This window comes from Anser cygnoides, chromosome 4 (assembly GCF_040182565.1).
Source record: "Anser cygnoides isolate HZ-2024a breed goose chromosome 4, Taihu_goose_T2T_genome, whole genome shotgun sequence".
Lineage (NCBI taxonomy): Eukaryota > Metazoa > Chordata > Aves > Anseriformes > Anatidae > Anser > Anser cygnoides.
In genome coordinates, this window is record NC_089876.1 from 48,146,939 (window position 1) to 48,172,156 (window position 25,218).

Genomic DNA, 25,218 nt, shown 5'->3' on the forward strand with positions numbered 1-25,218 from the left:
TTGATCTCAGCAAGCGAATTCAGAAACCTAGAGGTGTGAACCAGCGATGCTGTCCAGTCCCACTTCAAAGGCAAAAAATCTGCATGAAATTCCCTGAACAAAAGCATGTGAAAATGCATCTTGGGACCCAGTGCTTATTGTGGCAAGTGATACATCACAAACATGCTTATCATTATGACGATCTCAGGTGGGAGAAACAACAAATTTGTCAGAAAAGCACTTTTTAAGTTCATGTTTCTACAAAGTCTACAGTGAATTTTAGAAGGTGTGACCCTAGGAACACAGCTCCAGTGGCTCCTGCAGGTGATCCCTTTCTCACCTCTAACCACCAAAGAAGAAAAGGAAAATCAGAGTATGTCTGCTTTATATCCACTCACCAACAAAAAAAGAAACTAATACTTTTTAATCTTTTTCCAGGTAAAGTCTCAGGGACATTGCTTTTATCCTCACTTGCTTAGTACTAATTTTGCTCTCCTTCCGTTGAGGAAGAAAAGTGGCTTTACATGAACTGCATGTGAGAATGTGCAGGAAAGCCTTTCAACAAAAACCATGAAAAAAAAGATAAAAGAGGATGAGGTTTCCCGTTCTTGGCAAAATATATTGTCCGTACTGGAACATTTCTAAATTCCACTGCATATTACTTAGGCCCTGTCTACACCAGCGAAATGCACCACATTAAAAAATGTGCAAACTGACATGCCTTAAACTAGGACAGTGTGAAAACACAGCATTACCCTGAGGTATTAACGACAACAGCTGTGTTATTTTAAAAATGTGTTGGCTCCTCCTGGTTAATTGTAAAGTGTCCCCTACATACAATCATCGTCAGCTTTGTTTTTCAGACATAACTTGCCTGATATAACTTTTCTGATATAACTTACCTTCAGATATAACTATACTGGTACCAGTTGTCATCGTAGATGATTCAAATGAACTGCCTCAGCTTAAACGAGGTGTAAGGTATACATTTACAGGACATCACATGGCCATTTATGCCCTGAACAATCATTTTCTGTTCCCCTGCCCACCCCCCTCATCTTCCCATTCTGTTTTCTCTTTGAACAGAATGAAGATGGAGATGGACATACAATGTTCAGAAGAGTAGAAAATCCTATTTCCTAATTGTGACTGTTAATTAGAGTAGCTTCCTCTCCATGTTTTTATTTGTTTTTGTTTTAATGGTAGGAGATACCACATTATTGCAAGCCTTACACGTCCTGGGATATTCGCAAGGCTGTAATTTTGATACAGTTTACAAGTTCTGTCCAATTTTATGACCTGTATTACCTGAAATACTAGATCTTTTTACTACAGTATATGTAGCAAATGTTGTAGTAAATGTTTATGGGGTTTAAGAAATTAAGAATAAATAGTAAAGAGTGCTGTATGAAAAACCTTTCCATCACATGGAGGACAGCCTGTCACTAACAGATAGCATTTGACATTCTTCGACCACATCTTCCCTGCCTTGACCACGCCAATTCAAAGCATTTGCCAGGACTTGTTCTGGGTCAGTCTCAACTTATCCTAGAGTAAGATGAGGCCAATAAACTTGCTGAGCATGATGCTGAGCAGAGCAGGAGATAAAGAGAAAAAAAAAAAAAAAAAAACAAAAAAAAAACGCAGACATCTTCCTAACTTTGCTGTAGGTTTTGTTGGTCTCTCATTAGTCTTAGCCTTTACCACTTGTCTTTATTCTCCCTGGAACATGAAAATAGTCGTCGCATTTTGCTGGGACTGTGGGGTATTGCTAGAAACCACCAGAGCGTATTATACACGCTGTGCTGTACCACGAGAATGATCACTCAAGAAAAACCAAGTGGGGCAACAAGATGAAGGGAGAACCATCAGCTGTCAACATCAGACTGCATGTCAAGAGAGAAAGTAAGATTTTACCCAGTCAGCCTATTCCCTTCTCCAAGGACAATCTCTCACCTTGAAATGCTTCCACCACATAGTTCAGTCACCGTGTTTGATGAAGTGATGGGGACCTGGAAGAGCAATCCATAGCACGGCACACACTTCTAGACAACATGAAGCTCTCCAGCACAGCTGAGGACATTGCCGGTTCCACAGGGCTGCTGCTGATGGAAGAAGAGCAGGACAAGTTTGGGGGAAAAAGGAAGAAAAGAAAGGAATTATCGGTCTGGAGATGTGGGCTAGAGATAGCTTCCAATTTCTTAGCAGTGTTTTCCCCATTAGAAGTTATTGTTGCCTAAAAAGGTCAAGGAGAAATTAAAAACCTCTGAGAGAGAGAATACTACTATAAAAAATGCACTGCCATAGACCACAGGGCTATGTTACTGGAAAGCATATGGACATATTCTTCAGTGGGTGAAAGTTTGAAATACACCATGCTATTTTAAGCATGGCCATCCTATATTAATGTCTGGAGAAAAACTGCATTGTTGACCTGGCTACTGCGTGTACCAACAACACTATGAAACTGGAGAACAGCAGGAGTGCAGTTTTCTACCCTATTGCATATTTAAAAGCCTTTTACAACTTCACCTACAAATTAACGAAGTGGGCTTACTTAGGAAGAGCCATACACTTGATTTTACTACATTTATTTTAATTAGCAGCAAGCCTTTTTAATATATAATTTAATTCATCTACTACAGTGAGTATGCTTCACTAGTTACTTCTGAATTTCCTGTTATACGTTGATTTAGAGCAGCACGGAATAATAAAACTGGGATTTTCGGTTCCAAAATAGAACAAAGTCATTAGCAGAATTGATCAATTCTGGTAGATTTGCATTGCCAAACTGTCTTTGAGAGAAACGTGTTCGTTACCATGTTGCATGGGAAGAAAAGAAATGGAATGAACAGGAAAGAATTAATAATACTTACAGGACATGAAATTTGACTCTTCTGGCAGCTGAAGCCACACTCAAATTTTTGTATGGAATTTTTCTGTTCATACTCTATATTACTACTTTATCAAGAGCAGATCTCCAGTTGTCAATGCAGGAAGCTTGCTTGTCGAGGGGATTTGCTTGGAAATGGTTGTCATGTTAAGATTCGTGGTATCTTTTCCTAGTGGAAAAAAATGCTGTTGGATATGGCACAAAAGTTTTCCTGATTGCACTAGCTACACCCTTATTTATCCCATGATAGTCTCCCAACAGCAATACATCCTGTCAGCATGATGCTCCACAGCTATGAACTCGTGCTGTTCTCCAGCTCCACCATCCGCCTGTCAGAAAGAAGCTAACCCACTGTCCTAAGGTAATCCACGCGTTCAATCAACTCTAAAATCAGCCTCACTTTATCTTTTTAAGCTATTCGCAATGCAAACCTTGGCTTCACTCTTCAAGCTTTACTCTTAAGCCTTGTTTAGAATTGTACGTGCGAGTGCTTCCTCTGCGAAACTCCACTCCAGCAGCAGCAATCTCCAGCCTCCTAACTCTGTGTTGCTTTGAGACTCTTCACATGCAGCAGAACTTTCTCAAGTAGCCTGCTCTCAGCTATTTCCTTTCAGATATCATAATTCTGCTCTCTCCTCATTTTAGCTTTTCCTTGTCCTTTCTATTTTCCTGAGAGATCTCAGTTAATTACAACTATTTCTTGTTTGGTCCCCAGGAAGTCCTTCTGTATCCTAGGTATAGCCCTTGCTGTTCATACTTCATACTGATGCTGGATTGACTCTCTTTTGCACTCAAGTGTTTAACGCTTCACTTCTACTCTTAGCTATTGGGGAGAGGAAAAAAGAAAAAAAAAAGAAAGGAAAAAAACGCTTGCAGCAGCCCAAAGCCCAAGAGCTGTTACTGTAACAGAAAAAAATGAAGGTGAGGTCTTTGCAAACATGCATGCAGTCCCTGAAAATAAAGCAGAGAGGCAGCAAGGAAATGGTGGAAGATACAATACGTCTCACACTGAAAACAAGAGTAATTAGGGTGTGGTGGTAGTTCCTTTATTTGTTTGGAAAAAAAATAAAACATACAAGGTAGTTTTACCATCAGTGCAAACATACAATTTCTTCCTTTTAACTATACTTACCGTTGATTTTGATCTTTGTTACCCAGATCCTTTGTCTGAATTATTGTTTGTACTGTTGAGGTCTGATCTGTAGGCAAGAGCCCCAATTAATCCATGCATTAGATACACATATGGGGCTTGCATACTTGTGATATTAAAAATGAAAATGCTAAAGAAGAATTAACTTCCTTCACCTGCACGTAACCTTTTAACATGTTGCTGCTGCTTTCAAGTCACAAAGCTGATTGATATTAGTTTCACTACAAGCACTAGTGAGTGAACAGTAATACTGATTGGTTTATCCTGCATATCCCTCAATTTTATTTATTTTTTTAAAGATTCCCAAGTATTCATCCTGGATTGGGGGGGGGGGGGGGGGGTGTGAAGTCTGCATCTAGAAACTCCACAGTTACCATCTAAAACAAAGCTTAGTTTTTCATACACCTTTTTAAATATCTGAGTGCTGCTTTACAGCAATTGCTAGAATACATGCTAAAGAGAAAACCTTCTTGGATAGATTGTGTCATTTTTCTCAAAAACATACCACATTTCCAACATCAAAACTTAGAAGGCTTATGCTGATATTTTTCAAGTTTGACATAGGGCAGATGAAGTTACAACACTGAAGAATAACTCCTGAGAAGCTTATTTTGATTTCCTTTCCTAAGATAAAAAGTATACGAAAAATGCATGTAGGAGCATTCATAGAGGCAAATATATTTGAATAGGCCTACAGTCGGAGTTTACTTACAAAAGCTTACTGCATATAGCAATGAGAAATGCAGAGTTCCCTTTGTGCATCAAAATTCTTGGAAGGCACATCTTTAGACAGATGGCAAAAAAATTGGATGGAAAATGGATTCCCATTTTTAGCCAGCTTCTGACCTTGTCAGCACAGAACTAAAATTCATGAGGCTTCACGACGCAAAAGCCAGAAAGCTGATTCGTAACTGCTACTGTTAAGGAAGCATCAGATGGAGTCACTCAAAGTGACAAGCTCCATCTCAAAGGCCACCAAGGAGCTCGGTAGTTTCCTGCCTGCCAAGTTTTGAAACAACAGGCAAGAACAAGTCAAAAAGCTTCTCTGCCTCTTCATGCAGCCTTCAAACTCATTTCTCCTAAAGACTTGTTTGCTTTCAAAAGAATGAAGCCATTCACTAACTGTATGTTCTGTTTAAGGAACATTTTCCATAAAAAGTCATATTTACAGTAGTTTCAAGTCCTGCTAATCTAGTGTTAAATTTTACAGAACAAAACCGACTCTCATCAGCTGATCAGATTCACTAGCATTCATTAATTTCCAAAACCCTCACCATTTTCTTCGGTGCAGTAATAAAAATTTAGAAATCTAATCTAAAAAAATAAAATTAAATGCATCTTGCACACGAATGTGTGCCGTGTGTGAATACTTACATATACAACTTGCCAGATTGATAGCTTTTGCAACTCAGTGAAGAATAAAACACCCCACTGAGAGAAATAATCTTCAAAAAAAGAAAACTCCCACTGATTTGAGAACAAATGTTCAGTTTTGTGCCATGGATATTCTTTTAATTTGCTTTCAGTAATACATACCAGAACTTTCACTCTAAACTTTTTTCCACACCCTTAGCTCCCGTCCAGAACCTGTTTTAAACCTCATTCTTGCGATTTTTTATTTTTTTTAAATACATTAGAGAAAATTATTAAGAATTCTGTATTTGTTTTGCTAATTCCTTTCACACAGATACGAAGTTGTACATAAAATATGAGCCAGGACTTACTTCCCCCATGACAGCTGAACTGCAGAAATAAATTTGTTATTGTTACATGAGAAACAGTCGTGATTTTTAATCCTAAATTACTTTAGTTTTCAATATGCGCTTAGTTGATTGCTGTTCTTAATGCAGAACCCAAAGTGGAAAAAAAATGACATGAAATCATATTGTATAGAAGGTTTTATTGATGGCTAAATTGCTGTCATTTAAAATTAGGCAAAGTACTTTAATTCTTATCTAACAGGACCAAAAAGGAACTGGCTATTAAAGATTTACTTCTGTAAGCCTTTAGGTTGTCAAATACATGTTGTTCTGCACAACTTCTGTGCTGCCGGCAAATGACTGCATTCCAGCTGCATAGCTTACATTATATGCTTCAGCACACAGCAAACAACAATCTTAGAATTTATCACTTTTACCTGTTACATTTTTAATTATGTTACAATCAAAAACCATTTTCTTCTCTGCAGTTATGTACAGTATAAAACAAAACCCAAGGTTTGTGGTACAAATGTGTATGATTTGATCATATACAGAAGACAACAGATTTTCTGAAATAAGTGACAATTATTTTCTGCGAATGAGACTCCAGGTCAAGATCACTTTAACTGACATTGCAGCATGACACTTTCCAGAAGCATGAAAACTATATTCAGTGATGCAAATCTTCCCATTTTGCTTCATTTTATGACTTACGTGGACAAATCTTATCTGTGTATCCTACACAACCAGATGTGTGTGCATCAGCTCACTATCTAGGCTTGCTTTGCACTAGAGAAGCACTTAAATGAATTTTCGTTGTTTAAATGAATCTTGATGTCTGAAATATTTACAGAAGTACATAGGACAATATTCACATTACTGTCAAGTGGAAGAAAAAAACTACAGGGAAGGAAATGAACATGCAAATCAAATGTTAAAGAATACACACAAAAAAAAGTCACACTGAAAACTGGGACAGCATATTACAGAGCCAAAAAGGAAAAGTGTAATTCCAAACAACAGTGACAAAGCCTTTCATTTGCAAATCAAATCTTTACCCACAGCAACACACAGAATGCCCTGGCAACCACTGCCCACGTGCTAGTGGATTCCTGCAAGACTCCAGGGAAGAAATGCAGGTTCTGCAGGTGACTTTCTGATCTCTCCTCAAAATGCTAAGCAATGGAATAAAAGCAGTTTTTAAAGGAAGATGCCAATATAGAAAAGATTTGCAAAACCTGGGAGCCAAAACTTGATTTCCCCTTTCTGATTCCAAATTATCAAGAGACACTTCTATTAAAAAGAAAATTACAACAACAAAAAAACACACCCTTTTCCAGTTTATTCTTCTCCATACTGGTTTCCTGTTAAAATTCAACTGTGAGCATGAGAATTCCATACAACACCAGAACCTCACAGATTTCTGGAACAAAGCATTAACAGCAGGTATAAATCATAGGCTGTATTTTCCCCATTACATCAGTTAAAATGAAAACAGCTGTAATAAAGATTAGCAACCAAATAAAAGGTGTTTAATCCAACCTATAAATATCCTCTATAAGATTTTTTTTAAAAAAGAATAACTGGTTTATTTTTCTCCAGGCTCTAGGACAGCAAGAAAACTAACACTGTAAGAGTGAGAAACTGCAGGCTAGGCAGATACACAGAGAAGCAGATTAAAAAGGGACTGCATATGTTACTGTAGTCTACCTTCCCCTTCCCTCCTCCCCCTGAAACACCGCTTTTAAACTTCAAAAGAAAAGAACATTAAAAAAACTAAATATTTTTAAGTTAACTCAAATTATTCTAGTTTTTTTTAGTTTAAAGTGAATGCTTGTTTTTGATCCGTATTTCATGTGGTTGTTTTTTTTTTTTTTTGCTTTTGTATTTTTCATAATTGTAAGAACATCACCATTCCCATCTTTTCCTATTTTGTCCTCAAACAGCAGTCTGGAAAACAAAGTTCAGTATGTGTTGAAGGGCAACAGCAAAGTTAGCAAAGTGTATAAAACTTGCTATTTTGTGATGATGCTTCAGTCAATAGCTGTCAACCAAACTTCAGTTACTCATGCAGCATGGACTGCCTTAAAATGACATTGTCAAACATTTAAGTTATAAATACAGTATTTGGAGGATGTACACAAGATTTCCCATGCATCACAAAAGAGATAAGTCTTGTAATATAAATGACACTTAGTTTTACTAGTTTTTTGTAAGTTATATTGCCAGTATCTCAAACGGAGGGCTCCAGGCACTTTTCAACAAACTGTCACTTCCCTAACATAAATCCCAGATTTGAAAGAAGTCAGACTGGCATAAATTAGAAGTGGTTACTGTGAACAGTTTACTACAAGGCTGCCGCCACAGAACAATTCTCAGTATCTACCCTGCATGAAGCTCACCACTGCAGCTATTGAAAATGTTAGCAGAATTGCTGGCAACTGAATGGCTCAATGACTTAACACTTTTCTCCTCTGCTAAGAGAAAAGTGCTTTAGAACACCAGCACTGGCACCACCGATAAACTGTACCAAGGAGGCTTACGTATTTACTGCTTGTTACATGACTGTTTGTAAACACAATGACATATCTGACCTTTGTATTAATCATATTTCAGTATATATTTTTTAATCCTTTGTAAGATTTTGGGGAGACAGCAATAAATAAAATTAAGGCTGGAATGACTTAAGAGCTTTTCCTCAGACCTGTTTTAGAAGTTCCCTGTAATCTAATGTCATACATGCTTTGGATAACTGAAAAAAGCAACAGACAGGTGATTTGAAGAAAGTCAATTGGTCCTAATCCGCTGCTGACTAAACAACATAATTTGACAGTAGCCATTGCTATATAAAGGTCCACTCCAAAATGAAAGTAATGAAGATGTGGAGTTGCATGTCAAAGCTTTCCTCGAGAAAGAACACTATGAAAATCCATTTCATTCAATAACACAGCCACTGAGCATTGCCAGCGTGGCTTACTAAGCAAGCCACATTGGTATTTTATCATCCCAATTCTTTCTTGGTATTCTTCTGTAATTTAGTATATATACTGTTCCATTACAGTATTTCAGCATATACTAAGCATATATACAGTAAACAACACTGATGTAAAATCTAAAAACGTCACTCAAGAAGTCTCCAGTAGATGGCCTCTATGGATAAATTTACAATTAACTTCTGTAGTGAAGCAAAGGGCTTTCAAAAAACCTGGCTCACCAAAACATTTAGACTTATGCTCAGTAGATACATATAAAAAAGTAACCACCTACACATTTATCCTTTTCATGAACTATACATGCGCCACAAAGAAAAAATTAACAGCTGCAACTGGTTTGTTGGGTTCACACCAAAAAAAAAAGACAAAGAAAGAAGAATAAAATTTATTACAAAACATGTTGAAAAAGCAATGACTTGCCGACTTCCTGCTCTGCTGCTGTAGGCAGAACATAATGTGACTGAATGCTCTCCGGAAAACCAAAACAAAATTATAGCACAAGTACGTTGCTGTATTAAAATCGTTTTCTCTTGATAATTTCTGGTTTCCAGCTGACAGGATGAGTTTCCTCAGTCTAAAAGGGAAAAAAAAAAGCAAAGTCTCATAAGGATTATTTTTAACTTGAAATCAATCTGCAAGTAAAGTTTAGTTTAAAATATTAGTTACATAGGATTTATATATATTTTATATATAATAGTATAATTACCTAATGTATTATGTAATTCATTTACCCACATGAAATTTTAATATCATTCCACTGCCTGAAGTGCATGACAGAACTTTTTCTGCCCCACCCCCCCAGCAACAAAGATAAAAATCAGGTTGCCAATGGCAGCTCAGAAAACACTGTAGTGATCAAAGCATCAGGAACAGTCAATAAGTCAATGTCTTTCAGTGGTGTACACTAGTTTTGGCAAATGCCACAACGTCTGCAGTTTGCTCAATAGCAAAATGTATAAAAAACAGTTATTCCTCTACAAGTTGCTCTAAGTTCAATGGTTTAATAAAAAAAATATTTACACAAGACATTCTGAAAAGCTATACAATAATTTATTGCCTTCCCTGTTAGTAAATGGATTCAGATTTGGAAATAACAGTTTGAAAATAAGCTATTTACTCTAAACTCTAGTCATTTGTCTTGACAATTTTTTAACCTAGATCATATATGGAAGTATTATAAAGGTTCAAAATTTAATCTTTTTGCTAATTAACATTTTAATGATTAAAACCAAACAGTCCCCTAGTGGCTTCAAAAGACAATATACACAACTACTTTAATGGTATTTATCCAAACGTTCTCATAAAGGATTTGTGCAGAGGAGCTGATGGACATAAAACTTATTTGTTCTATAGGAGTTAGTAAGAAATTAGGAGTGGGCTGCTGTCTTCTTTACATTAATGCATACATATTCTTTTGAACATATACAGACTTGTTGAATCTGTTTTATTAACATGTGCCTTATGGACATATGTAACAACTTATTTGAAATCTGCTGATTTCATGAAAATACATTAAAAAGACACTTTGACATACCGCAGTATCATCTTCTTTGTATACTTTTATGGTTTTATCAGCTTCAGCCGTTAGCAATCTGCTTTCTGACTGGTCAAATACACAAGCAAATATTCCTGATTCACTGTCCAAGGAGCCTGGCTGTACAGCTGCATGTACCCTCTGGAAATTGTATCCAGTTCTCCAGTCCCAAAGATGCATAGTACCATTATCAGCTTAAAAAAAAACACAAGAATTAGTATTTTATTTTCCTAAAAACAGTATCAAGAACATCTAATTAATTTATCAGAATTATATCTGCTGAAATATTCGTGTATTCAATAATTCAGGCCATTGCCTTGTGTTCTAATTACTTGTCACCTGAGAAAAGAGACTGACACCTTCCTTGCTGCTGCCTCCTTTCAGGTTGCTGTACAGAGTGATGTACCGGTCTCCCCTCAGCCTCCTTTTCTCCAGACTAAACAGTCCCAGTTCCCTCAGCCACCCCTCGAGAGTCTTGTTTTCTGGTCCCTTCATCAGCTCTTCTCTGCACACACCAGAGCAACTCAATATCCTTCTTGCAGCGAGGGGCCCAAGACTGACCACAATATTCAAGGTCCAACATCCTATAAGGTTTCCCATATTCTGCTGGTTTCCTTCTTAGCTAAGGAAGGCTGATCTCGTTTAAGCAGGTTGATGAAGCTTCCTCTGAAGCTCATCAAATTTTGCCTCAAGTATGATACACTACATCCCAAGGCATAGAAGTTGCTTTGAAAGCAAAGAAAGGACTGGCATTCTGAATATTAAGTTCTCTGTTCAGTAGCTCCACTAAAATTGAACAAAGAGGTATCAATGCTTAACATTTACAGAGGTACCAGTGTAAACTACTGTCACTATAACTACTAGTAGCCTCAGAGGATTCATAGCAATCCAAAGTGTGTATTTAGAAGGATGCTCTCAAAGGAATTTTTCAGTTAAATACAACCCCACTCCAATAGCGTTATGTGGCCTAACCAGATCTACTAAAAGCTTTCATTTCTCCATAGCAAGAATTCCTGATATTTCAAGAAGGGTGCTACCAAGGTATGATACTCTAAGGTAACCTCGACTTATTTTAGTTATCATGAAAATGTCAAGGGGATGGGAATAATCTATTAAATTTTAATTTTTAAGAAAAGTCTACAGAATCTTACTAAAATAAGTTGTAGAGAAATAAGTTTTTCTAAGGCCTCAACCACTACTAACATGGAAGTCCTACGGTGGCCTTCTAGAAATGTCTTCAAAGCAAAGCAGAATGAAAGAGAAAAGTCCAGTGTTCTGTAGAGTTCTTGCTCTCACTGTGAGTGCACCAGTTGTCAAATAGAGCTTTGTCAGAATTTTAAAATCAAGGGTCCCTTTTACTAGTAATTGAAAACACAACCATGGTAGGCTGGCCATATAATTAGCTATCTTCCTATTTGTTTAAAGCATTTCCATGTTACTCCACACCATTAGCCTACAAGGAACACTGTATCAAATGGAACCAAACTCAGTTTGGAACAATGAAATGTAACTGAGATGTTCTAAAAATTATTAGGTTTTTGTTATTACAAAACCAGAAATCTTTGTTAAGTGTCTGCTTCTGCAAACTCATGGAACCTGTCTTAAATTGAACTTTCTATCACATCACATTGTGAATCGAGTCCAATCCTCATTTACAACTACCAAAAGACTATATAAGCAAAATCAAGAGGAGAAAACTCAGGTCCTGCTAGTAATTTGGTGCAATACAGTTTAGCCTCAACTTAATTTTCCACAATAGCTAGAGCTTTAACAGGACAAACTCATAATTAAGTAATAGTTCTAGGACCTCAGATATTTGGGTTTAACTTCCTGCTTCAACTGTTTTCCTGCATTATTGTAGAATTTCTCTAGAGCTTCACTCTAAAGCCACTGAATTATAGCTTTTCTCACATTAATTAATTCTATAATAGTATCTACAATAAACAAACAAAAAACCTCAACAGAAATGACAAGTTCCTACTGTTTAGACAGTGCTTTAATGAAAAGATCTGAATTCAGTTGGGATGTCTACAAGCTACTTTTATATGCTTGTCCCTAAAAAAAAGTCTACATGTGTACTCTTGTCTTGCACAAACATAAAACTTCCAGAACCATCAAAGATTATGGTTTTAATAACACATACTTCCAAAGTATTTTTGTTGCAGTACTTGGGTAATTGACATAAAATAATGCTACATGCAATATGAGATAATGAATGTTCTTACATGAAACTATTCATGATCAGATATAGGAAGCATTCAGAATTCTCCTCCATTTGACTCAAAGAGCCAAAAAAAAATTTGGAGATAAGCTACTAATCTTGGCAACAGCCAGCTGAGAAGGGGAAATCTCTTCCCTACTAGAGTCTTAAAATTCTTTTCAAACATATTTTTGGGCTTGCAGCTCAGTAACAAAGAAAATGCCGGGGACCCTACTTGCAGCAAAACAAAGCTGTAGGCTGTAGCAGGCTTCTTATCCCAGAAAAACGAGAGTTCAGTGAAAATCTTTGTCTAAGGACCTCCAGCCATATATTCATAGCATGGGGTGGAGGGGAAGGAATATGAACATGCATTTCTCATTTTACCTCCTGATACCAAAACTCCATCTGAATTTACAGCCAGCGTGTTGATAATGGCATTGTGACCAGAGAGGTTCTGAATGAAGTTTCCATCTGGGAATTTCCATTGCTTAATATTATCTGGAGAACCAGATGCAAATGTGTAACTGAAAGAAAATACACACAGTATATTAAAGCTACAATATCTGTGAGTATAAATAACACTTTGTTCAAACTACAGCTGAATGCTAGTTGCAAAATTATTTAACACTGCTTTTCTGACATTTGTACTTTGCATAAAATTAAGCAGTTTTATGAAGTTATGAATGAAAGCATGAATTAATCTCTCTCTACTGTTTTCCTTTAGTTTCTTACATAACCTAAGCTTTACAAATCACAAGGCTCTCCTATACCATACAGGATGTTAATATGCAAACAAACATTAAAAATGCACATGAAGTTTTGGACAGCGTAAAACGTAATATTCTCATTTGTTGCTATTCTGACAAATTTTCAGGTATAATGGCATCAGCAGCAGAAGTATATGGGGGGTAAAATAGTTATGGCTAGTCTTCCAAAACCACACGAGCAAGGAGAAAGCACTGCAAAAAAGTGAATTATGTGAATTTCTTTTCTCCATTGTTTTAATGGGCATTAACAGATAACTTTTGATGCATCAACATATCGTATCGTAATTCAGAGTGTTTCCAGTAACACCTGCTTCAAAGATGAAACATCCACAAGAAGTTTCTTTTTAAGGTCAGTTAGATTGAAACATCTTATGCAGTGAAGCACATATTGAAAAAAATCCTTTTGCATTAGTCACTGCTTCCTTTGCACATGCACGATTTTATAAAATGCATTACTTCCTGCTAATAATCATTCAGTTACATATTTAGCATTAGCTTTATAAAGCCCAGTGCAGCTGATTTTTCAAGGATCATGTCAAAGTACATGCATAAGAAATTCTGTGGGGGTATATAAAATATATTCTGGGGATTGCTAATGTACACCATTACCAATACCTGGGAAGCACAGTGTAATATATTTGAGAACTAAGAGGCTACCAATATGTACATTTTTAAAGCATTCTACACTTGTTTTTTTTTTTTTTTTTTAAATACATTAAGCCCTACTATTCCAGATCATCATTTGCATTAGCTTTCCCTAACTTCCCTAGGTTATGAATTAGGGAAGTGTAAAAGAATGAGGAAAACTTACTGTCTTGGATGTAGTATTACTGCTCTTACAGATTTCTTGTGATTTGTTAAAGTAACACGAGTTTTTCCTGCCACTAAATCCCAGAGTCGTATGGTAGTATCATGACTGCCTGCAATGAAAAGAAAATAGTAAAAAACATTTTATTTATTCTTAAAACTGTTACTATTTTTTTGATAAGTCAACCAAAACTTTACATGTGAAAGAAAAAAATACTGATATCTTTGTTAGGAAAATAAAACACTAATGCCATCTCAGAAGAGAAAGATGAAAGGTTGTAATAGTCTTTTTATGCAGTCTGAAATTCAAAGAGAACTAAGTAGTTACATAAAGCTGTATTTTGGACATAATGGGAAAGATGCACTTCATTTAATCATGGTACTAGACACTTAACTGCATTGTAGAGAACTGGACTATTACAGAATATTCGAAGTCTCAATACAAATTACAAAAAAATTTAAACATCATAAAAACAGGAAATGCAGAAAATCTTTTAAACAATGTACAGCCATATTTCCCTAAATATATCATCAATTGTATGAAATAACCATTGCATGGCCCATTTTCAACAGAAAGCTAACAAAAAAGTGAATTAAGTTAAAGATAAGAGTATGAACCTCACATCATTAGGTTTATTATCAGGTTTATTGCATAAACCTAATAATAATAAAGTATTATTAAAATAATAAATATTTACATAAACCTAAATAATAATAAAGGTTTATCACATAAACCTAATCATGAATGTATTTGTTAATCATGTTATATGTGAAACCATGCCCATTATACCTGTAATAATTTGTGGTTCTGCAGCTTGGCACTTCACTGTCGCTACCGCATTTGTGTGTCCTGATAATGTGTGCACGCTGGCTTTTGTCCTCACATCCCAAATCTACGAATCCACAGTAAATAAATTATAGAGGTCAAGAACAGAAGCATATTCAATGTATTTTAGGCATTGTCATGATTATATGAGTTCATTGTCATAGGTTTACAGATTAAACTACGATGTTTAAGTTGTTTACTTCACCCAACAGTTCATCACGACTGCCCCAGCTCTCAAATTTCAAGGGGAACAGGAAACCTGCCTTTAAGTTATCCAGATGTCTAGAAATTTAAAGTAATTTACCATAAAAACAGAACATTTTCTAAATACCGTAAAATGAGTGATCCTGTATTTACTTAGGTAGTCTACTTACTAAATTAAAAAAATAGAACATTCTCCTGAAATGACACTTTTTTGTTTGTTTTTGGGGTATAACCAAAGGCTTTATTTTTTTCTACACAGGAAGACAAAGTTAACAGAAACCTTCATTGCATTTTCATCTTAATACACGTTCTTAACATTTGCTAACTACTCACTTTTATACATTGAATATATTAAAAAATATCAATGTTATACTTACTCGTGCTGTTGAATCTCTGCTACATGTTACCAGTACATCTATTGTTGGGTGCAAGTCTAAACCATAGACAGCACTTAGGTGACCATGGTAATGTCTGATAACCTACATGAAAAAAAGACACAAACTTTTAACATCTTCAAAAGAAGATTTCAAGTGCTTTGATTTTTATGTTTCCCAGTACCAACTAATTCCGATTAAAGAAACTACAGCTTACCTTATTGTATTCAAGATCCCAGCATTTCACCTGTTTGTCTTCTCCACAAGAAAAGAGGTATGGACTTCTTGCACTTACTATCACTCCTCGTACAGTACTGATGTGTCCCGTCAAAGACAATTTCAATTTGCCACTAGCGAGGTCCCAAATCTGCAACAAAACAGGTATTTTGAGGTAGACAAAAAAACCTACACTGTGATAATGTGAGAAAACAGCCCAGGTAAAAAGCAGTAGGATTAAAGTTAAAAATTACAGCATAAACATCTACTCCTCAACTACTACCATATAACAAATGAAATACCAAGTAGTAGTAATACTCCATAAATCTTGTTCCATTTGTGACTAGGTAGTAAGAAAAAATAAGTTCTGTAGCTCTGTACACAGCATTATGTGCACAGTAACCAAGAAATTGTTTCCAGGAGCTAAAGACATTTTAAAATGTGAAGGGGGTGGAACAGAAAAATTTTATTTGTTAGTAATTTCTTCCAACCTCTTACCTTTATAGTTCTGTCAGCAGAGCCTGTAACAAACCACTGATTTCCTGGTTCTACTGCAATACATCTCACCCAGCCCAAGTGACCACTGATAACCTTTAAAAAAAAGAAACATTTTTTTTTCCTAAATCAGGAAAAATACACATATATTAGTCAATAAAACTTTCATTCTCAAACACTACAATTTGTTAGTATTTGCTGAGAAACACATGCTCCTCAAAACAATCAAATCTGAAATTAGATCTGCAAAGAGTTTAATTTTTATTTCTACTTTAGTAGAAATTTACATGTCATACACCACACCTAAGAAACGTGCAACAGGGAAAGACCCTGCTCTTACAAGCAATTTTTTCAAATCTTTTGAGTCCAGACCATTGTGGTTCAACACTTGAGGCTTCACAGAAAAATACTATACTTAAGTGCAACTTCCTTATATCACTGTATAGGGCTTGTATAATAACTAGTTCAAGAACTATTACATAAAATCTTGGCTATTAAATTATATTGGCAAATAATAGTTACCACTTAAAACAAGCCACCACCTCCTTTTCCCCAAGTAAGGGGTGATACAAGTATATCAAAAACTTTCTGCTAACAGAGTACTAGAGACAAATCTCAAGAAACGCTCTACTGATACATGGCTTGCTTACAGCAGCCTTTCTGTTTCACTGACTTCTCTCAAGTCACACAACTAAAATCGAAATCCACATTTGGCCTCACCGGATGCAGTACTTCATGAACTATCATACAGCTAATTTCAAAAGACCTACAATGCAACAGAAGTTCTTAAGCAGAAATTCTTTGGAAAGCTAATGTGTATTCTTCAGACCAGATGAGACCTCAGCCACATACATTTGAAATATCTGCCTAGGTTTCTTCATAGTCTAGAAAAAAACACAAGCATTTCCAAGACACAAATATAAGAAATAATTTACTTGACCTACTTTAAGTCCCCATCTTCCTTCCTCAAATGACTTCAAATTAAGCTTAGGAAGACCAGCTGAAACACAGTTCTTAAGTAGATGAGATGAAACCCGCACTTGGTGTTCTATCTATGCTTCTACTTCCAAGTTACTTGAACAAGCTTTTGTCCCACTAAGCAAAGATTCTGATAGCAAACTTCTGCTAACAAAGAGTTGACATGTAGAACGAGCACAGTGACTTGAACTGTACTTGCTGTAATTTTCTTCTTTACATCTGTACTTCCTCTTTGAAAAAAGTGCTCGCAATATAGTAGGCATTTGTCATTTGTTTGCCTTGTATCTCTTCTAGGTTTATTTTGATGACACTTGCAATAAATGATATTTGCCTTCATTTCTATACAGAGCATGTTCTAATACTGCTGCATTCAGAATCAAATATATATATCCGTTTTTCAAAAAAATACTTCTTACAATTAGCCTTACGCCTAATTAGTAAAACAGCATTTAGTACTCTTCTGAAGATTGAACTGTCTATAGGGTGCTATATCTAGATGAACAGTACAAAAACAATGCAATCCTGATACCAGAGCAGGAGATTTTCTCATCTCAACCAGCCTGATATGCCTAAAATAATATTCACCCTTTCTCAGACAAAATATAAAATTGCTTAAGTCTTATAGGAAGAATTAGCCCCTTAGAAAAGTGTGCATGTTGAAACAAATGTACCTGAAAAGTTAAGATCTGAACCAATACATATGCTTAGAGATTTTCTCTGCATCTCAGCTACCCTGCCACATTCATCACCAAAATGTTTGATGATTTGAGATTTTGGGGGAACAACTATTATTACTCCAAGAAAATTAATTAGATTAATTTATAATCAAGACTAAGTCTAACAATTGAAACTGTAAAGATAACATGCAATTAAAGTGCTCAGCTTTTTCCTCCCTTTTCCATAGCAATTAAAAGGAGTCTGGTGCTTGGACATTGACATTAAGTGTTTTTGGAAATTACTCTCTCATTTTGTTACCATTGCTAGACCAGCTACGGTCATTTCTTTAGCATGTCATTAGTTTCATTTTTTGCATATTGCCTTTGAGTTCCTGTACCAAAGAATATGATGAGAGAAAAAACAAAACAAACAAAACCCACGATCTCTAAGAAATGTGATACTATGGGTATACTTACATAAACAAAAGAGGTAAAAAGAATAATCAGTAAGTAACTTACTAAATAGAAGGAACAATGTTTGTAAACACATTTTTTGTTAAGGATAAGTGTGTATACAATTTAGGTGTGATCACTTTTCTTTTGATTCTATTTTATGAATGAGAAAGGAATTAAAATCTGTGTGTTCGGATCTTAATAGAACATAAACCATTAGTTTATCTGAGTTCATGTCATAAGTTTGTAACTTACTCTGTACAGCTTCCAAGGTGGATGCCACTGAGGTTTGGGCATGGTGGGAGCCTTCTTTGCCACTAATGCAGAATTTTTGTTTCCACCAGCTTCCATCATAGCCTGTAAATTAAAAAGGTTACTCTTATGCTTTAAAACTAATCACTTCCCGCAAAACCTAAAGCTTCCTTGCTCTGACATCTCAATACCCATCAAATTTAGTAAGGAGATCTCCACACAACACATGAATACAGAACCAACCTGACGAACACTACCTAATTCTCACGTTAGACATGCAACAAACTCACCACTGACATCCCAGGAGGCTGCGAACGTTCAGATATTCCAGCATGCCTGTAAATCTCACCCACACCAGCAGCTGTCCGATTTGCATCCAGCCTAGGGTGAATGAAAACAGTTGACTGATTGGAATCAACTTAGTCTTTCATGAAGTAAGTGATAAGGTATCTCTGAGCTGTGTTCAGCTGAGTCTCCAAGGATGGAGATTCCACTACAGGTTGCCCAGAGGGGTTCCAGTCTCTGAACACCTCAAGGTAAACTTTTTTTAACCCATAAGCAAAGGCCCTCTTTTACTCTAATCAGAATTCCCCATGTTCCCACTCCTGTCCACATGCCTCTTATGACACCCAAGAAAAAACAGTGACAACAGTGTGTAAACAAAGGTCATACCTGGCCATGCTAAAAGGCTTTAAGTATTTTATAAAGTTGAATGTTCATAACACTCAAAATAGCACTTATCCCAATTTTTGTTTTGTCCTGAAATTCCCCCGGATTACAGAAGCATTAACAAAGTAACACAGCAGTACCTGTTCTGAGAAGCGGGAAGTGCTACAGCTAAGGACTGAGCTGCAGATTCACTAGGCATCCTCTGGATCTTAGTGTCTGCTGTCAGAGCCACGCCTTAAAAAAACAACATAGCAAAAGCAAAGACAGCTATTAAAAGAAAATTTAGTTAAGTGCATTATATAAACACATTTACACACAGACCTATCCACAAGGACTTACGTCTCTGTAATACTAAATAATGTCATATAAACCAGAGAATTTTCTGTGGAGTCCAATCCACAGAAATTTTAATTTTGGTCCAAATCCATTCCACCGTGATTCTACTGCTTACAGAGGTACACAAATTCTAGAGTTGCAAACAGTATGGTTGTCATTGCAAACAAAAGAAGCCTAACTAGTAGCAGTGTCCATCTTCTTATCCAGCCTCAACCACTGTGGAACTCCAACCACCACAGTAAGAAACAATATTTTGAGAAGTATTTGCTGATTTGTTCCTTCAAAACAGTTTATTATGTGGTACCTGTGTGTTGACAGGTATCATAGGGTGGTGCAGGAACTACAAAAGGTTTAGTCCTAATTAAGTGAAAATTTCAGACCAGAACTTTTAATTTATCATCCTAAGAACAGCAGATCACTTTAGAAACCAAGCAACAACAAAAAATAAGTAACTCAAACCAAAACAAACAAAAGCAAATTTCCCAACAAACCAACCCTCTTTTAAAGGTGTAACGTTGGTGCAGACTGGTGAATTTATTCCACTCCCATTTCTCTATTTTTTTCCCTAACCGAAGTTCTGGCAATTGACAACAACGACAAAATTTGGGTGAGGTGCCCATGTTAAAACAAGAAAGAAAAGCAACAACAAAAGGAAATCTAATGTTTAAGCTCAACATACCTGATTTTGTTAACCCACAGCTACAGGCAAGTAAGCACTTCTGAACTCTCTTATTTGTTAACTTACAAATCAAGCCACAACACATTTCGCACTACTATTGTACTAAACTTAAGCATTAACAGTAAAAGATGAACAGACAAATCTAAACTGCCACAAAGAGGCTGATCAATGACAGCAACAATTAGCAATTGTCAATGCAACAACACAGGAATGACCTTTCCAAGCATACATGAAACCAACTGACACTACAGCTATTAGACACTACTGCGCCCTTCTCAAAGCAAGGCTGGTGACACCTACATCCTTCTGGTCCGTGGAAGAAAAGCAGGATGCATCTCCCCTTGTCATTCTACTGCCTTCTAGCTGCAGTCCCCCTCCTCATTCACAATAAATCTCTAAGAGCAGCTCTGCCACGACAGTGGAGGCACTAGGAATCCACAGGTCTTGGCTAGTTCTCCAAGAGAAAGTGAACCACAAAATCAGGGAGAGAATTCCTAGAACGTTTTTTGACGATGTTACCACCGGAGAATTCTCACGGAAGCAAATGACATCCTCAGAGCAAGATCACATCCACAGAGGCTTCGCAAGAAGACACTGCATCTTTATCAAATCTTACTACCTCCTAACCCAGAACATTTATCAGCCACAAAACTCTGCATCAATACTACGAAAGACTCAAATGTTATTTCCCACTACTGTCAGCTATTGATTCACTGCAACAGGAAGCCTGCTAGGATGTGGGATGCCTGGTAGGCAAAAAAAAAAGTTGTCAAAACTCAAAGAATTTTACTTACCAGGCCCAGATGGGTATGGATGTGTACCCGTTATCATATATTCAAGTTCTTGTCCTAAAAAGCAACAGAATTTCATATTAATAACTGTATTTTCTACTACTTCACAAAATAATGCTTTCAAGCAGGAAATTGAGGAAAACAGAGCAAAAGAAACCTGCAATCACTTAATCATTTCTAGTGAACTACACAGAAATTTAATTCTTATTTTCATTGATTTGTTTTGATTATCTGTTTTCTAAAATTCAGTAGTAAAATAACCTCTTAAAAATAGCAATGACTTTTTTTTTCAATCCAGAAGGACACTCTCCCAAAAGAAAAATCCTTCACATTGTCAAAGATGCCTTTCAAAGTAGATAAAATATCATGAAAAAGGATTCAAGTACACAAATAACATGAGTGTCTGACATGCAAGCCACTCACAAAAACTCATTGTGTGTGATATCGGAAAAGAAATATACAAGCAAAATTTCTTTTTTCTTAAAATATTTTCAGTCCTCAACATTTCTCATTCTCAGAATACTTTCAAATAGAGTATTTCAGAAAAAAATCAACTAAAATGAGAAGGCATTTGGCATTCTTCAGAAGAGAAATTTCTATATGGATCTCCCCAATGCACACATTTTCTATATGTAACCAAACCAAACATAAGCTGAAAAAAACCTACAGAATCAAAATAAATATTTGTTTTAATAGCTGCCCAGCTAAAAGAAGTCTGAAAAAAAAATCTATGGAACAAACAAAACAACCAAATAGCATGTCCTTGACAATCATCAGTTTGTAAAATGTGAAGCACTTCCCTGACTTTTTTTTTTCTCTAATACCCAAGTACAGCATACACTAACACTACCTTAAAAAACACTCATTTTACCAACAAGTTAAATTACACAGCATCATACCATTCCCTTGTTAAAAGAAACCTTTTCCTTGTCCTGGATCACTTACCTCCTGTGGACCCTAGCAAGGAAAATACCAAAGAATGAAAAAACAGATTTTAATTTCCTTCTGAGTCTTTGATGGGTTAACAACACAGTCTCCAGAACGAAGATCACTGAGACTATTACAAAATAGAGAAAAACCACACCGCGATGAGCAAACTGACCTTGATTTCCAGAATACTGTTTATGTCCATAAGGATCCCCAGTGGCTGGGCCTCCTTTCTCCCTCATGTTTTCTTTAAGAGTAGGCATGTGCAACACCGAGCCATACTCTGTACGCAGTTTGACTGCCATCTTTACTTTGTGGCTGTTGGAAGAACAAAGCACAACCCTGATTAAACCCTGACTTGAACTGTTATAAGTTCTGAAATATTTCAGAAAATGTTTTATACAGCTTACTTTACAATCCTTATTTTTTTTCTTCTTTCTTTTTCTTCTTTCAGCATTAGATTGTTAATTGTGTAGAAGGAAACATCTGAACTTGCCCCTGGGATGGAGCAGTCACCAACAACACAAAACTTTGAGGCATGCTCATAATTTACTGACCACAGCACTTACCTTTCATCATCTAATGGTATAGGTTTGGCATTATCAGCTACAAACATGTCATGGGTCCTCTTCAAAGACCTGAACACAAGTGTGTGCACAGAATGCTTTTGGACTTCCTAAAATAAAGCAAAGCATATTTAAATAAATTCAGCCAAGATTAAATGAAAAATTGAAAACCAAAACATAAATTGAATTGAGTAGCAATTTCAGACTTCGGTAGCACTAGACAGATGATATAACAACACTGTTTAGTTCACAGAAAACACCGCTCCCCTTAGAAACTGTTATATACTGTCTTACACTTGTTATCTGTTTTAATTCAGTGTTTACTCAAAACAACATTCACTTTCTTGGAACTACAAGCCAAAAACTTAGATCAAACTTTCAGCACTAGCATCTATATGACAAATGCATAAATATGCAAATGTTTTTCTTCATGTTTTCCAGTTGTTTTTATATGTAAACAGTACAGCAACTGAATCTGAAAAGACTTCTTTAAAAATTATTTCACGAGCTCCAGGAAAATGAACAAGGGCAATCATCAGTCTCTGAGCACAGTGTGACTTTGTTACGTTTTTGCTACTAAAAGCAAATCAAACTTAAAATCCCATTCAGGGAAAAATATGCAGAATTCAAAAGCTATTAACTTACATAGAATATTAATTTATCATCAGTATATATAAATCAGTTTTTAATTCATGTCTTCCTCCCAGGGTACAAAAAGAAGTAATTAGAAGTACGAGCCTGCTTGCTTTGGTATGCAAAAGTGAAGCACCCTGTACTTGTTCTGTATGCCACCAATAACAGCAACGAACTGGAAGCTACATTAATAACTTTTGGATATCACTCTGCTGCCCGGCCTCCATGACCTATTACACAGAGGTTTCCCCCCTTAAGCTCTTCTATTTTCTGTCTTTCTGCCCTGAATACTGCCTGTCCACCTGCCATGGTATTACTCCCCTAACTCTGCAGCACCTACAGGGAGATTTTTGCACAGGCTCAGTGAGCTCCTGCGAACTGCAGGTACTAATTGAAGAACAGAGCACTGGGACCTGGGCTGGGAATCCCACACAGCTAAAGGAACAGGAACTGCAGCAGCGAGCCGCTACTCACCGCAACACGAGTCACGGAATCAGTGGGGTTGGGAAAGCCCTCCAGGAGCACCCGGCCCAACCGCCCCGCTACCACCACCGTCACCCACTAAGCCATGTCCCCAAGCACCACATCCAGCCTTTCCTCGAACACCCCCAGGGACGGTGACCCCACCACCTCCCCGGGCAACCCGCCGCAACGCCTGACCGCTCTTTCTGACAGAACGCGCCCCCCCCGATCCCCCCGAGCGCCCCGCACCTCCACCATGGCGCCGCTCCCTCTCGCCCCCCGCCGCCGCCGCCGCTCGCAATGGAGGCACTTCCGGCGTTCCCCCGCACCGCCCTGGAAGTGACGTCTTCAATGCGCGCGGGAAGAACGGCGGTGGAGTGAAGCATGGGGCGTGGCCAATCATGGGGCGCGGCCGCACCGCAGTGGGCTCAGCTACGCCGCGCGGCCGGCGGCGGCGCGGAGGTTGCGGGTTCGAGTCCCACCCCGCGCCCCCAGGCTGCAGTTACGGGGCCCGACGCGCGGGTGCGGTGTTTCCCTGCTGAGAGCAGACAGAGGCCGGGTTGGGGTGGGGGAGCAGCGGCCTGTGTGGAAGTTTTAGTGTTTCAGATCGTATCCCGATGCCCTGGCAGGTTTCCCACTTGCCTGCGTAAGCCAAATAAGCAACCGCACACATGGAACTGCACACAAACCTGCCCCTTTTATGTGCCATGGGATGGCAAGGTGGGATTAGTGCCTCACACAACTTGCCCGCTTCACACAACGACCGTCTCCTCTCTTTCATGGTGCTGATGGATCATTTCTGGTGGCAATAGCTTGACATGTGCTGCCGGTGGCTTCCACTGCCTGGTCTGGGCCGGGGTGATGCCCCTTGCATCCATTACGGATGCTGGGGATGAGGGTGGGCCGCAGACGTCCCACAGCTGCCACAGCAGATCCCCGAGATGGAGGATACACAAGGTGTAAAAGGAGATCTGGAGGGAAGGGATTTCAGACAATAAAACAAAGATTTACACAAAAAGTAATGAGTGTCTGCTTGACTACTGAACCTGACGTGGAAATGGTTTAAGGGCTAATCTCTGCCAATGGATAAAGTACAGTGATGTACAATGATACGCACCTTGCAATGCTTTAGAAAACCAGAGGTCAAATTAATCTGTTATGTTTGCATTTTTTTCTAGCAGATTTATTCTAAGTTGAAATATAGTCCAAGATCTTCAATAAATCATGTCAGCAATATTCATGAGAATATTCACTTTATTCATTTTTTTGAATCAACTTTTTTTTAAAAAAAATCTTTTAATTTTTTTTAATCAATTGATACATCTACTACTTGATGTGTTCTTGCATGTCAGCTATAGCTCTAATTCCAGGAATAACAAGCTATGTCATTTATTTATTTATTTATTTTTACAAATGACCACTACGGAAGGGATGACTGGTAGATTGAGTATGCTTTCAGTGCTGTTTTTAAGACCAAAGTGAACAGCCCCCCTCATTAATGTTTAAGAACTTGCTTACTCCCAGAATATGAAGGTAATGTTAATTCTCATTTACCAGAAACCTTTGAAATATTTTTTTACCAGTAAAAGGAACAAAAGAGGACACCTGAGATGAACATTTAATTCCACAGTATTCTTGTCACAGTATGACATTATTACAACACTAGCAGCTTCAGAGA

The 25,218-nt window shown here is 37.2% G+C and overlaps 1 protein-coding gene across 1 annotated transcript; it reads right to left on the bottom strand.

Moving 5' to 3' along the window:
• Positions 1 to 5,902: 5,902 nt before the first annotated feature.
• Positions 5,903 to 23,902, bottom strand: PLRG1 (pleiotropic regulator 1). The gene is made up of 15 exons (XM_048071853.2): positions 23,790 to 23,902; positions 22,449 to 22,555; positions 22,055 to 22,197; positions 20,956 to 21,009; positions 19,287 to 19,380; positions 18,768 to 18,858; positions 18,481 to 18,582; positions 16,142 to 16,234; positions 15,645 to 15,794; positions 15,431 to 15,532; positions 14,814 to 14,916; positions 14,028 to 14,136; positions 12,834 to 12,973; positions 10,250 to 10,443; positions 5,903 to 9,289 (listed from the first exon to the last, which is right to left on the bottom strand). The coding sequence occupies exons 1-15, from the start codon at positions 23,796 to 23,798 to the stop codon at positions 9,230 to 9,232; spliced, it is 1,551 nt and encodes a 516-aa protein (XP_047927810.1). The 5' UTR covers positions 23,799 to 23,902; the 3' UTR covers positions 5,903 to 9,229.
• Between the last annotated feature and the right edge of the window lie 1,316 nt (positions 23,903 to 25,218).

What these genes read in the sequence shown, in the direction of transcription:
- PLRG1 (XM_048071853.2), bottom strand. An exon ending in ATACCATTAGATGATGAAAG is followed by an intron (nt 22,198 to 22,448) that starts GTAAGTGCTGTG and finishes TTCTTCCAACAG; the next exon opens with CCACAAAGTAAAGATGGCAG. An exon ending in TGGAGTTTTGGTATCAGGAG is followed by an intron (nt 10,444 to 12,833) that starts GTAAAATGAGAA and finishes TTTTTTTTTAAG; the next exon opens with CTGATAATGGTACTATGCAT.